We start from the raw sequence: 13,864 nt of genomic DNA on the forward strand, positions 1-13,864 counted from the left end.
CTATAGTAGCTGTCCTTTTCTTCAATTTTTTTTTTAATTTGCTTTTAAAAAATAGAATAAAATGTAAATTTTACTTTTTTTTTAGTTTGACTAAAATTTATTTAAGTTTTTTAAGCTTATTTTTATTCAATTGAGTATTTTAAGTTTTAAATTTATTCAATTCAAACATTCTATTCAATATTTTATAGATTTTTATGCGAGATTTTTTTTTTTTTGGAAAAAATCTTATTTCTTTCATTAATTGCATATTTAATGATAATTTTTTAACAAAATTATAAAAAGTTCTGAATTGAATAAATGATAAATTGCAAATTACATTCCTAAAATTTGGAGTGTTTGGATTTTACATTATAAAGTTTCAGAATTTGAATTTTTTCTCCTAAAATTTGGGAGAATTTGGATTTTATACCTCAAAATTCTAAAATATCATGGCGTAAAATTCAAACACTTCCAAACTTTAAGGAATAAAATCTAAATACTTCAAAAATTTAGAAAGTAAAATCCAAAATTTGAAATATGAAGGTATAAAAACCAAACACCCCTAAATTTGAGGGGATAAAATCCAAATTTTAAAATTTCAGTGTGTAAAATTCAAATATCTGCAAACTTTAGGAATGCAGTTTGCAATTTATTTTTGAATAAATTTGAAAATTAGAGAATTCAAATAAAGAAAAGCAAAGTTCTAACTAAATGAATTTTAGTCAAACTTAGAGTACACAATTTACATTTTAGCCCCAAAAAGAGAAATAATATGTGCACAACATTTTCACAATATTTTTATAACAAATCCTAAGTGGTAAGTTGTTATTGTTTGTTATTGTTGGGGCAAAAAAAAAATCTTAGTATTAAGTTTAAATTTGAATTAATAATAACTAACCACTTATGATTTGTTGTAAAAATATTTTAAAAATATTGTGTATGAAGCATCTCTCACCAGAAAATATCACAAATTTATAATATTTTCAAAAATATATCAGAATATGTAGAACAAAATGAAAAAAAGCTTTTGCTAAAAAAAGAAAAAGAAAAGAGCTTGGGTACTACGTGAACAGGCAGCGCGCGTGGGAATAGATCTGTTGATTCTGTTCTTTTGGGAAAATCAAATTTTATTGGGTTGTAGGCTTTTTTAAAACAGTGACCATATTTTTTAATTCAAAGAGACGAGATCTTCTCTCGCCTGTCAGAATCAAAACCCCTTCACATTCACAAAACACAAACACAAACACACAACACTTCGTATGTAGTCTTTTTACTCCTCTCTCTCTTTCTCTCTTCTTCTTGTCTTTTTACTTCAGTTCCGTTTCGCAACAACACCAGAAAAAGAAGCAGAAACACAACAACAACAACAACAAAAAAGATCAAAATCACTGGAAAGCAATATATTCTACTTTCAAGCACTTGGGAAAAGAAAGAGAGAGAGAGAGAGAGAGAGAAAGGTTTTTTCTTTTTTCTTCTTTTTTTTTTCAGTGTTCGGTTTGGCTAAGGATTTTTTCTTCTGTTGTTAGTTCCCTTGTTGTACTTGTTACAAAACGAGTTCGTCGTCCGAGGTATCTCTCTCTTTTTCACTTCTTCGCTGTCTCTGTTTTTTTTTCTTCGCAAATGTATTTTTCACTCTTCATGTTTGAGATTGTTGTTTTGCTTGTTATTATTTTGTGGGTTTGCGAGGTTGAATTTTACTGTGTGATTACTGATTAGGTCGTCTTGGGGTTTGGATCTTACTTAAGAACTTGTATTTATAAGAGAACCCTTTGGTTAAAGCTTTGTCCTTTAGATCTAATTGATTCGAAAATTTAAGTTTAGTTGTTTTGTTTGTTTGTAGTTTGTACTAGAGTGGTCAACCTCTATTTTGTCTTAGTTTTTTTTTGTAAATTAATTGAAAATTTTAAAGATGCCGATTCTTCAGAACTTTGACAATTTGGGCTTTTGGATATGTAGAAATTCTGAACTTGTTGACAATGCATCTGTTGGATTGACTCAGATTTTTTATGTCGTATGTGGGTTTGGTTTGAATTAATATTTATGACATATGTGGTTTCTATGGATTCACTTTTTGCATTGATGAAATGAAATGAAAATTGAGTAATATGCTAATTTTGCTAGTGATTTGTATAGTTAATTAGTTATTTGATTTTATATGTCAATCCCTAAACAATGAATTCAACCATTACTTGGAGACCCTTTTAGGAACTTTCCTTAGAAAAAATGGGAATGGATATTCCTTAATTCAAAACTCTCTACGCCTATAGCCTGGATTTTCTAGAATTATTAGTGTTAGGAAATATGTATTGCAATTTATATGTAAATACATCTAGGAAATCAGGTAGTTATTTAGAATGAAGATATAGTTTGGTAAACCATAGGGAAGTTAGAGTAGTTTAGTAAAGTTAATATTTTTATTCAATGGATCATGGATTAGTGGTTATGCATGATAACATGGGCTAATGTGTATTTAACAAGTACTATTACATTCAAGTTCTTATGTACAGTCCACAATCTACAGTGTCTGCACTATGCTTTCTTGCCACAGAATGTTTCTGGGGGGTTTATTGGCTTTGGTTGGCAGCTAATGACATTCTACCAGCCAGTTGCTAATCCAATGTGTCATTTTTATGCAGTGTTGAAGAATTTATTCAGTTCAGCTAGTTGATGAGGAATTAACTTGTCAGCTCTATGAATACTGATTAGTTCATTGCTGAGCATGGATAAAGTATCATCTGACTGTCCGTATCCAGGTTGCTTCTTCTGTGTCATGAAGGAAGGAAATCCGAGCAAGCGCAGAGCAAGTATACTGAAATTCTTTAGAGAACTTCCTTCACAGGATGATGATGGTCAGGTTCTCCCAATCAGTGGTCTTTGGAATACTGCCATGGCACACCCAAATGACCAGGAGTTTATTGATTTGGGAATATTTGAATGCATGGCTGCACTCATATGGAAGGGCCTAAAAAATCGCCGTTGGCTTGCTCATGACCAAAACATATACATTCCATACTATGCAGCCCATATTATTGGATCCTACACCATGAACATGGAAGAATTTGCAGATAGTGCTGTTCATGCTGGAGTGATCCCTCCATTGGTTGAACTTCTGAGAGGGAGGTTAACTTGGGTTGAACAAAGAGTAGCAGTTCGAGCTTTAGGACACTTGGCTACATATTCCAGCACTTTTCCTGCTTTAGCAAGTCATGGTGAGATTCTGGAGCTTTCCATTCAGCTAGCAATGAGTTCCCTAGAAATAGTTTACTCACATTTTTACCAGTATGTTGATAGAAGGCTAAGTTATCACTGTGATCTGCTTACCCGTGGCATGGGTGGTGTTGAAATGGAGTCCAGAAAGGCAGAAGAATGGGCTAGTCAGTTACAGTGCTGGTCCCTTCAGCTCATCAATTGCTTTGCTTTTAAACCTGAATTTCTTTCTACTATATGCAAGCCTGAATTCTTAATAAAGCTACCAGGAATGTGGGGTGGACTTGTTAATGAAAATTCACCTGCTGGTATTGGTTTATTAAGAACAATCTGCCATCATAAGCTGGGCAGGGGACCTGTTGCTAGCTGTACTGGCATTATTGAAGCATTGTGCAATATTGCTCGATCATCAGATGATTGGCAATATATGGCTATTGATTGTCTTCTATGGTTGCTACAAGACCCAAGTACTTGTCATAAGGTATGTATCTTTCACATTATGCTGCATATACTTCACCTTGCAAACAATTTTAATTTCCAAAGATTCCCGGGAAATCCAAATGGCACAACAGATTTAATTTAAACCTTTTAGTGACTGTTAATGTGGATTATTTAGTTTTTCTTTTGTCCAATTATTAATAATCATTGTCATAAATTTTAGATGTAGAAGCTATGGTCTATTAAATCCTTATATTAAATTTTATTGTTCTCATTTCTTATGTTGAAAACATCACTTATGCTATTTGGATTTGATTTTTATTGTGGACAGTTTTTACCTGTAACAGTAGCCTAAAGTATTGTGTCTTATACTATAAAATGACTATTTCTTACTCTTGAAAAACCCTTTGCATTTAGGAGCCTATCACTTTGTCAAGGGAAATGTGGAATAAATATCTTCTGATGTTTTCATAGGTATTCCTTGCACGAGTCATGCAAGATGGTTAAGCTTTCCCAAATCGTTTGAACAGGCCCATCATTAATCCTTATCTATATTAAGTTGTCTATTTTTCTGAAGAATCATTATTCATCTGATACAGTTTACGTTTGATCAAGATATCAATTAATAGCTGGATCAACGTCTAACCGAATATTAATGCAAGGCACAACTCTTTTTAGGTTTTCGAAAGTTCTGTCTTACCTCAAAGCATTACCTTTTTTTTTTTTTTTTGGATAAGTAAGATGTTTTATTAAAAGAAAGGAAAGCTCAAAATGGCAAGCTTCCCTAAAAAATTACAAATGGACATTCAAATGGTCCAAAAAATCAATTATAGAACTGTATTTCACCTCCACCTAATCACAATGCAATATCCAAACAAAGATCCTAGAAAACTATTTATAATATCCAGTGTTAATTCCTCTTCATCATTGAAAGTCCAATGGTTTCTCTCTGTCCAAACGGTCCACTTTATACAATGGGAGTTGCTTGCCGCACAACCTAGTTTTGATGACGTCTGAACACATCACTCCATGAAAACAGCAAATATATCACCTGCTTTTGCACCATCCTTATCACTCCAAAAGCTGTAAGTGCAAAAGACCACAGCTGTTGGGCCATTGGGAAATGAAGTAGCAGATTTCACAGCTACATTTGCACATTATACATCTATCAACAACCACCATCTTCCTTTTAATAAGATTATCTAAGTTTAGGATAGAATTTATGACTGTTGTTCGTGCAAAGAAAGCCACCTTGCATGGTATCTAAGGGAATTGTGATGAAGGGACATGTCTCAAACACTCATAAAAAGATCTTACCCTAAACCTCCCTTTCCCATTCAGAATCCAAAGTAAGCAATCCTATTTCCTTTTGAAATTTGCTTGGAGTAAAGCAAATGTATCAATTCATTCATCCCTTCTAGTTCCCAAATCATGAAAAGTACCAAAGAATCATGGGTTCCAATACAAACTTCTATTATCCCCTCTAAATGAAATCAATTAGTTCATTGTAACATCCTTATTTGCGGCAATCAAATATAAATCTAGGTACAATTCCTTCAATGAATGATCCCCACACCAAATGTCATGCCAAAACCTGATTCTTTTACCATTCCCTGCCCTAAAAGACAAGAAATCAGAGAATCTATCCCAGCCAGCCCAAATGCTTTTCCACAAGCTATATGGTATTCTTGCCATTGCTGTAGTCTAGTCTCCCCAAGCTTGTCACCATTCTTGCATTATGCATGAACACCTCTGCATTGAAACATGGTAAGCAAAGCCCCACTCCCTTCTTGTTTTCTGTAGTTAAATGTATAGATTAATATGCCCTATTAATAAATAAATGTTTGTTTACATGTTACTAACTTGTGCATATTGGATTTTGAAAGTTAAAACTAATGGGTCTACTCAAATTGCAATCAAAATTCCATAGATAGAAGCAGGTTTGACTAACTTTTTTTTGCTATCATAGGATAAACTGTTAATTTTGCAAGCACTTGGAGTCCATAGACAAAAATTCGCTCCTTTATTTTTTCAGAGACCAGCATTCTTATGCTTTTGAGAGCAGCTCATATTGGGTTGACTATCACCAAAATTAATACTAAGGTTGAGTGCTATCATATTGTTATCTTTTAGTTTACAGTAAATCACTGAAATGTGTTTCATAAGGTGCTAATGGCAACTGGCTTACTGCTAACTTATAGAGAACATACTTTTCAGTGGCTTTTGAGGCACCCCTTGATGTGAAATTCAAGACAAATGTGTCAAAGCATAACCTTTAGGCTTAATTCTAGGCTCACACCAAGATTTTAAGGCTTTCATTCGCCATTTTCTTTTCACCTTAAGCCTCACTATATGTATGAAACATGCACCTCATATGAGTTCTTTTCAACTCTATAGCTTTTTGGTTCCTTTAATGTTCAATCGCTACTTTATTCTTTAAATTATATTGTATGACTGAAGATGAATAAAAGCTCTGCAGCACAAATAAGTGCCTTTATGAATAGGACAATTAAGAAAGGCAACATATTGGAGATGCTATCATCTGATCTTGTATCTTGAAAATTGAAGACTGTGTTTTGATATGGACTTCATGGTTGCATGTCACTGGCTTTAAACTTTGTGTTTGAGTTCCTGCCTTAATTAGGGAGCTCAAATGGCAAGCCTGCTGGAAACCTAACAATATCATAAACTCCTTTTTCAGTCTACAACCTAATATTGGTAATGTGATATGGAGTTCTCTGCCTTAAATGCTGTTTACAAAGATGCACTCTACATTGTTGGAACCTTGTTCGTTCAAAATGTAATATAGTTTTGCTTCACATTGCCTTGCCATGTTTTCTAGGTTACAGTTGGTAATTTAAGAATTAATTTCAAATTTTGACAGTTTGAAGTATCATTTTGCACCTTTTTTTTTTTTTTTTTTTTTTTTTTTTTTATAGGTAAGAAAAAGATTTATTGAAAAAAGATAAGCATGAGAAAACACAAGGTTCACGATAGTGAACAAGAAGAAAAAAAGAGGTAAAAAAAAGCAAACAAACACTAAGCTATACTAGAGACAAATAAAATCCGAGATAGTAGAACAATCTGAAAGGCTCCAACACCGAGACCAATCAAAAAGGGTCTGTCTGCATAACTCCAACATCTGATCCAATGACTTTCCCGTATCCTCAAAAGAACGCCGATTCCGTTCGGTCCAAATATTCCACATTAAACAACCCGGAACCAGATTCCAAATATCAGAATTATATTTCCCAAGCCAATGATACCAATAGAAAAATAAGTCTGCAACGGAACCTGGCATGACCCAATCAATCCCAAACAGCCGAAGCATAAACATCCACAGAGAATGAGCAACCGGACAGGAAATCAGCAAGTGGTCCACAGATTCCTCATTACAACAACACATACAACAATGATTTGCCAAAATGCAGCCACGGAGCATAAGATTATCCAAAGTAAGGATCTGACCATGAGCTGCTGTCCACATAAAGAATTCCACCCTTCTAGGAACTTTTACTTTCCAAATGCCCTTCCAAGGGAAAGTAGGAAAAGTTACATTTCGAATCTTATTATAAAAAGACCGAACATCAAACTTCCCACTTCTGTTAAGACACCAAAAAAGTCTGTCACTACCTTCACCCCTAGGAATTCAAGTTTGAATGAAGTGAAAAAGGGAATAGGAAGCAGCCAACTCCCAATCATTAAATTCCCTATAAAATCTTAAGCTCCATACTCTAACATTATCATTTTGCACTTATCAAAAAAAAGAAGTATCATTTTGTGGGGCTATGATTGAGTGAACACCATGATAAACTTCTTAGGAAGAATCAACTTATACTTGACTATAATACTTCCTGACTTGTTTTTCAGGTTATCGATAAGGCGGTACCAGCACTTGTAGATCTTGCAGAGATATCAGCTCTAGGTGATCACAAGAAGCTTGGTGATACCATTGTATCTGTTCTTCAGGAATGCATCCAATCACAAGGGAATGGACGTAACTCTCTCAGCAACCGCACAAAAGAACAGATCGAGGAACTACTAAATTCTAGGCAGAGATTGAAATGGGAAAAGAGCATGCCAAAGGAGGATCTCCACATTAAACAGGCAGCAGCCCTAGTGGTCAAGCTTGAGGGAAATTCCCTCTTTTCATCAGGTAATATATCTGGAGCTGCATCAAAGTACTCAGAAGCATTGGCATTGTGTCCAATGAGATCCAAGAAAGAAAGAGTGGTTTTGTACAGTAATCGAGCTCAGTGTTATCTTCTTTTGCAACAACCTTTGTTTGCCATAAGTGATGCTACACGTGCTCTTTGTCTTCACAATCCTCTTAACCGTCATGCCAAAAGTTTATGGAGAAGAGCTCAGGCATATGACATGCTGGGTTTAGCTAAAGAGAGTTTGTTAGATGCCATTCTGTTCATAAATGAGTGCTCTCAATCAAATGACCCTGATCTGTCATTGAGGCAAAATAAGGTTCCTGACTATGCTGAACGATTAGTGAAGAAGCAGATGCGTGCAGCTTGGTTATTCAGGGAGGCAGCTATCAAACATGGGGGTGTCCATTGTGAGGGTGATGCTGGTGACATCTATGGCCGAGAGACTGATGATTCCGAGTGGGAGACAGCTAGTGAAAGTGATATTGGAAATGATGGAAGAGATGAGATGGGCGATGATGATGATGATGACAGTGAATGGAAGAATGAGGACGAGAGGAAAGATAAATATGATAAACCCTCGATAAAAGGTATTGTTTGAGACTTGTATAACTGCTAACTTTATGTACTCGGTGTTTTGGATCTTTAAGAATGCTGAGGGCAAGTGGTCCATATGTGGAGAGTAATCCCACAATCCAATTTGCCCAACCTATAAAATGATGTTAACTGGCCGTGATGAAAAATTTAATCATATGATGAATCAAATTTTTCTATGGTCAAAGGTGATATTTATGTGAAACTCTAGAAGAGTTAAATTAAATGGTTTCCATCAACAGTTAAGTGTGTGCTTTACTTAAAAAATAATGATAATAATAAATAAATAAATAAAGAAAAGATAACTGTCTGGAAATAAAAAGAAAATGGTTCTTGCATATAGTTGTTGGTTCTCTCAGTGAGAATACTACTTCACTGTGATATGATAATAATGCTTAATTCGTGTGGCAAAATTATAAATAGGCTAAAATATCTTTAAAGATTACCCCTTTTTCTTTTTGTCTATTTTAAGGTACCTCCTGCTTTTGGTTTTCATAACTTCAGAGTTGGACATAGTTTATATACAACCCAGTTTGGAGGAATTCCTCCAAACTATTCCTCCAAACTAGGTTTGGTAGCACAATTAAAAATTGACTAGTATCTTTGTCACATGACCAATTAAATGAGCTATCAGACCCAAAGAAGTCTTTACCTGCTTAGTTATGCCACTTGCCACCCCCACCACCGGTGGTGGCTCCTAAGATCAATCCCTCTCTCTTCCTAAAGCTGAACCACCATGAACGAGTGTCAAGATCCTCTCACTGTTCCTCACAGACCCACTCTCTCTCTTTGATCTAAAGCGGAGGCTGCCACTCCATGACGGCGATTCTTAGCTTGGTTTGACTGAGTCTAAACCCCCACCCTCTCTCTCTCTCTAAAGCCTAACCCTCACATCTCTCATATCTCTCTCAACCTTAATTTTTTCTCTCTGGCGATGGTTCTTTGATTTTGGGGCTGTTGTTTTGGAGATCTAACTGAGCCATGGTGAGGACTAGAAATAGTGAATGGTTATGAAATGGGTATTTACAAAAGTTGGGTTTTAGGGGCTGAGGGGAGAACACGAGTTGGGTTTGTAAGGGACTGGTGGAGAGAAGTGGGTTAGGAGTTGTAAGGGCAGAGAGAGAAAAGGTGATGCAGAACGTGTAGGTGAATAGTAGTAAATAAAAGAACAAAACAAAAACCCAAGGCTTCACCACCTTGGGGTGTTTGGCATCATCACTAAATGTACAACACAAATCAGAAAATATCCTCTTATTTCAAAATACTCTACCACAGAATGTTTGGGGTGCCTCTTCTTATAGGTTCCAGATTACAACCATAATAAATGGCCACTGATTTGAAGGTACAGAAGTCAAAAACAAGGGCTACAAAGATCAATTTGAAGATACTGAGGACAAAAGGGGTAGTAGTACAACAACCCTCCCCCCCCCCCCCCCCCCCCCCACAAAAAAGAAAAGAAAATAACTATCTAATCTATCTGGTGTTCGAACCAACTCCCCCAAGGTGAGAGAGACTCAACCTTGTCGCCTACACCTCCCCTAAACTCTTGTAATAGGTGGGTGATGTCCTTGATCTAGTGATGTATCCACGCCACTCTGGTAGTGCTTGAATAAATATGGATCAAGTTGCTGTAGATCGTCTCTGATAATCCAAGTGCAGACAGACTTCGGACATTCTTGCCAGAGAACCTAAAAGCATTGAATTGTTCCACCCTTAGTGAAAACATCCTACAATCCAAAATAGCATCAATGGATTCTTTATGGGCTTGTGGAATGTGTAGTGGGGCAGGGTTAGGTGTAGGGCTAGGTTTTTTTGGGGGGGGGGGGGGGGGTTGTGTAACAAATAGGTCATAGTGATTGCTGGATCTTTGTATGCAACTAAATCCTCAATGTTAAAATTCAAGCTAATGCCATAATCATAGGGAAGATCAATAACATACACATTCTGGCCTACCCGCTTTAGAACTATGAACGGCCCAACGCTACAAGCTTGCAATTTCCTAATGGTCCAATCAGGCCTGATACGGATATGACATAGTCCCCTACATTAAACTCTAGGTATCAATGATGAGAATCAACCCTAATTTTGTAACAAGCATTGCTCTCATGAATATGCTTACTAATCTCTTTGTGCAAGTCATGAATGTGCCGAGCAAAAGACTTGGTGGATTCAAACATAAGAACATGAGGTGACATAGGGAGGAGGCTTGGCCTTGTAACCATGCACCACCTTAAATGGGATCATGCCAATGGTTCTATTAGCTGAGTTATTGTATGCAAACTGGTTTGTAGGGAGGATAGTGGCCCAATTTTGAGTGTTCACCCACTAGCCACCGCAACAAATTCCCTAGGCTTTGATGACAACCTTAATCTGGCCGTCTGGGGATGATATGTTGTATAGAACTTCAATTTCGTATTGACAAGGTACCTGATGCAGGTAATGTGATGGGCTGTTTGTGTATGGTTTAGAAACAATGAAAGGTTGAGTTGCTTAGAACACATTGATAGGTGGATAAGTACCTCTGCAAGAACACACAGTTCCAAATAGCATGCAAAGGCTAACAATTCATTCAATTACCCGAAACTGATTTACAAAGAGCTTACATTCTATTACTTATACTAGTTGTTTGGCATTGGCAGCCTCTAGATGGTTGACAAGTGTCTAAATCCTATCGGCTAATGCTTAAGAAATCATCTAACTAACTAACTAATTAGTTACAAGAGGATTAGGATATAGCAACTTGAAATTGCCCTGCATCAGTGCCACAGGGTTTTTCAAAAATAACCCATAAAGCCAACGTCCCTGTTTGACACGATGGACTTGGGGAGGCCATACAATTTGAAAACTTCTTCAAAATACAACCTGGCAATTTTGGCCGCATCTGACTTCTTGCTTGGAGCAGGGGAGGACCTATTGAAAACAATGAGAATGGACTCATGCTTCTTAATGGTTAGAGGGAGGCCTAACACAAATTCCATGCTGATATCTTGCCATGGTCTATTGGGTATGGGCAGGGAGTGTAAAGGCCAACGTTTTGCTTACAATGTTTGGCCAGTTGACATTGGTGACATTGATCAGTTACCTTGGCAAATGATGGTTGGGTATTTTGATGGCACAATAGGTAGATTTTTGTTGTTTTTTTGTTTTTTTTTTTTTTTTTTTTTTTTTGGTTTTTTTTGTTTTTGTTTTTTTTGTTTGTTTGGTTTTGTTTGTTTGTTTGTTTGTTTGGTTTGGAAGGTTGGGTTTTTGGATCGGTTGTGGTTGTAGGTGTTACGTTTTGAAGGGGTGGGGGCTCTCAGGTTCAGAGTCGTGCAAGGGGAAGGGTGGTGGGACTCACGGGTTTTGGGGGATTTGTGGTGGGATTTGGGGTCTGTTTGTGGGCAGCAGCGGCTTGATTGGGCTTGTTCAAGATGTCATGGGGTAAGTACTTGAAATGCGAGTCATGATTTTACCAGGTCTGTGAATGAAGCTTCTTCTGTGTTTTGTTATGGCTAAGTTGTGAAGGGGTGCTGTTCTGAGTGTGGATGGGACTTGCTGTTTTAGGCTTAGAATAGTGGGGGTTGGGTTGGTGGGATCAAAAACACTCTGATACAAAGTTGATGCAGAATGTTTAGGTGAATAGTAGTAACTTAAAGAACAAAACATAACCCAAGGCTTCACCACGTTGGGGTGTTTGGCATCACCACCAAACGTAAAACACAAATCAGACAATATCTTCTTATTTCAAAACACGCTACCACAAAATTTCTGGGGAGCCTCTTCTTATAGTTTATTGACAGTATGATTGATGGTCTATTTCTCTTAATACAAAGTTCTGGAAAATTGAAATCTTTACAAAATCAAAATCCAATTATAATAACTGTACCCTAAACATATAATTTTTTTCCAATATAATCTACAAATATTAATTCCATGATTGGGTGTCAATGTTTAAACTACTGTTTGTGCAGTGTAAATTTAAAACGGATTTGACTTTTTGGTGGTAGATGTTTAAAGCTAAGCTTGTCTGCAGGTTTTTTTTTTTTTAATTTAAACCATATCCTGTGCTCTGCTCTGCAAAAAGTTAGTTTGGCATGAATTGTTATGTGGTAGGTTTAAGGCCTTTTGTCCCTTGGACCACGTAATAAATTGGAGATGATCGATAACTAATCATCTTAATTTGTTTTGAAGATTGAATATTATAATATTTTTTATTCATTGCAAAGTTTGTTGCCTTTTTCAGTTTTATTTTTCACTTGCCAAGTTCTTATATGGTGTTTATTTTGTTCTTTTTGTGCCTTTCATGTTGGACTCGTTAATTTTGTGTTAGAACCTTGATATGGAACAGACATAAAGCATGGATACAATGTGCAGCTTGCGGAGGATGAACCATGAATTGTAGATGAGTGAACCATCATCAAATAGAAACACTTATTGTGACATACATAACAAGGCCATGAATGAAGCAGATTTGTTGGGTTTCACGTTTGGCACCTATAGCCACCTTGATAGCAGTGGCAGTTGTAACTTCCATCTCATATCAAGCAGCTTGGAAAGGAAACATGTTTTGGGTCATTGTGTTTGAGAGCAAAAACTTGTTTTATATCATTGTTATTATTATCATTTTCTTTTCTTTTTCATTTTCATTTTTTAACAAAATTTTCTTATTAAAATCAACTGTAGAAAAATGAACAAAGATTTTGAGTCTAGAGTATGTGAAACTTTTCAAGTGATGTAAGAGGCTTGTATATATAAAACCTTGGGGTTTATTGAATTTGAAATGCATATTTCTGTATTTGAATGATAGTGTGAATGTATGCTTTTCATTTGATATGTTCTTTCTCTGAGTTTATAAGAGTGCATTTGGATGCACTTTATTGATTGTTTGGTTGCTGAAAGTATAGTAGAAAGGTGAGGGAAATTATTTTTTCATTGTGGAACCTGCCAAGAGAAGCTGGTATTTTTTGGCTTGACAAACGCACACAAGCTCACATTATTAAGCATATTGTCCCAAGAAATATTCTCATAATCATGTTAGTAATTTACTTGGATTATTGCTGTTGCAAAAGTAGGGTGCTTCTTCTTGGTGGGTCTTTTTCAGAAAGTGTCTGCAGACTTTGAGGCAGTGTTATTTTCATTTCTGAAAGTGCCTGCATTAGAAATGCACTGGCTAGGAATATGTCGGTTTTCAATTGTCTAAACATCATCATTAGAAATGCACTGGCTAGGAATGTGGCAACTTACGCCCATGGTCTTTAGGTGAAATGTATAAAGAAAAGGTTTTTTTTTTTTTTTTTTTTTGGGGGGGGGGGGGGGGGTGGGGGGTTTAAAAAATAAGGGATAGGTTAAAATGCATTAAATTTTTTATCAAGTAATAATTTTATATTTTTAAAAAATAAAAATAAAGTCAAATTGTACACATATATTAAAAAAAAATCATAATAAATTTGTGCGTGTAAGTCAATGAATCATTAACAATTATATTTTCTTTTTAAAAAAGTGTGCATTAC

The 13,864-nt window shown here is 35.9% G+C and overlaps 1 protein-coding gene across 3 annotated transcripts; it reads left to right on the forward strand.

Moving 5' to 3' along the window:
• Positions 1–1,166: 1,166 nt before the first annotated feature.
• Positions 1,167–13,160, forward strand: LOC126732354 (uncharacterized). Of its 3 annotated transcripts, none has more exons than XM_050435142.1 (4): positions 1,167–1,547; positions 2,616–3,667; positions 7,495–8,371; positions 12,685–13,160. In XM_050435142.1, the coding sequence occupies exons 2-4, from the start codon at positions 2,699–2,701 to the stop codon at positions 12,690–12,692; spliced, it is 1,854 nt and encodes a 617-aa protein (XP_050291099.1). In that variant the 5' UTR covers positions 1,167–1,547; positions 2,616–2,698; the 3' UTR covers positions 12,693–13,160. The 3 variants fall into 3 exon arrangements, with proteins under 3 accessions (XP_050291099.1, XP_050291097.1, XP_050291098.1); XM_050435140.1 differs by having other exon boundaries at positions 12,703–13,160; XM_050435141.1 differs by having other exon boundaries at positions 12,729–13,160.
• The last annotated feature ends 704 nt before the right edge of the window (positions 13,161–13,864 follow it).

This window comes from Quercus robur, chromosome 6, assembly GCF_932294415.1.
Source record: "Quercus robur chromosome 6, dhQueRobu3.1, whole genome shotgun sequence".
Classification (NCBI taxonomy): domain Eukaryota; kingdom Viridiplantae; phylum Streptophyta; class Magnoliopsida; order Fagales; family Fagaceae; genus Quercus; species Quercus robur.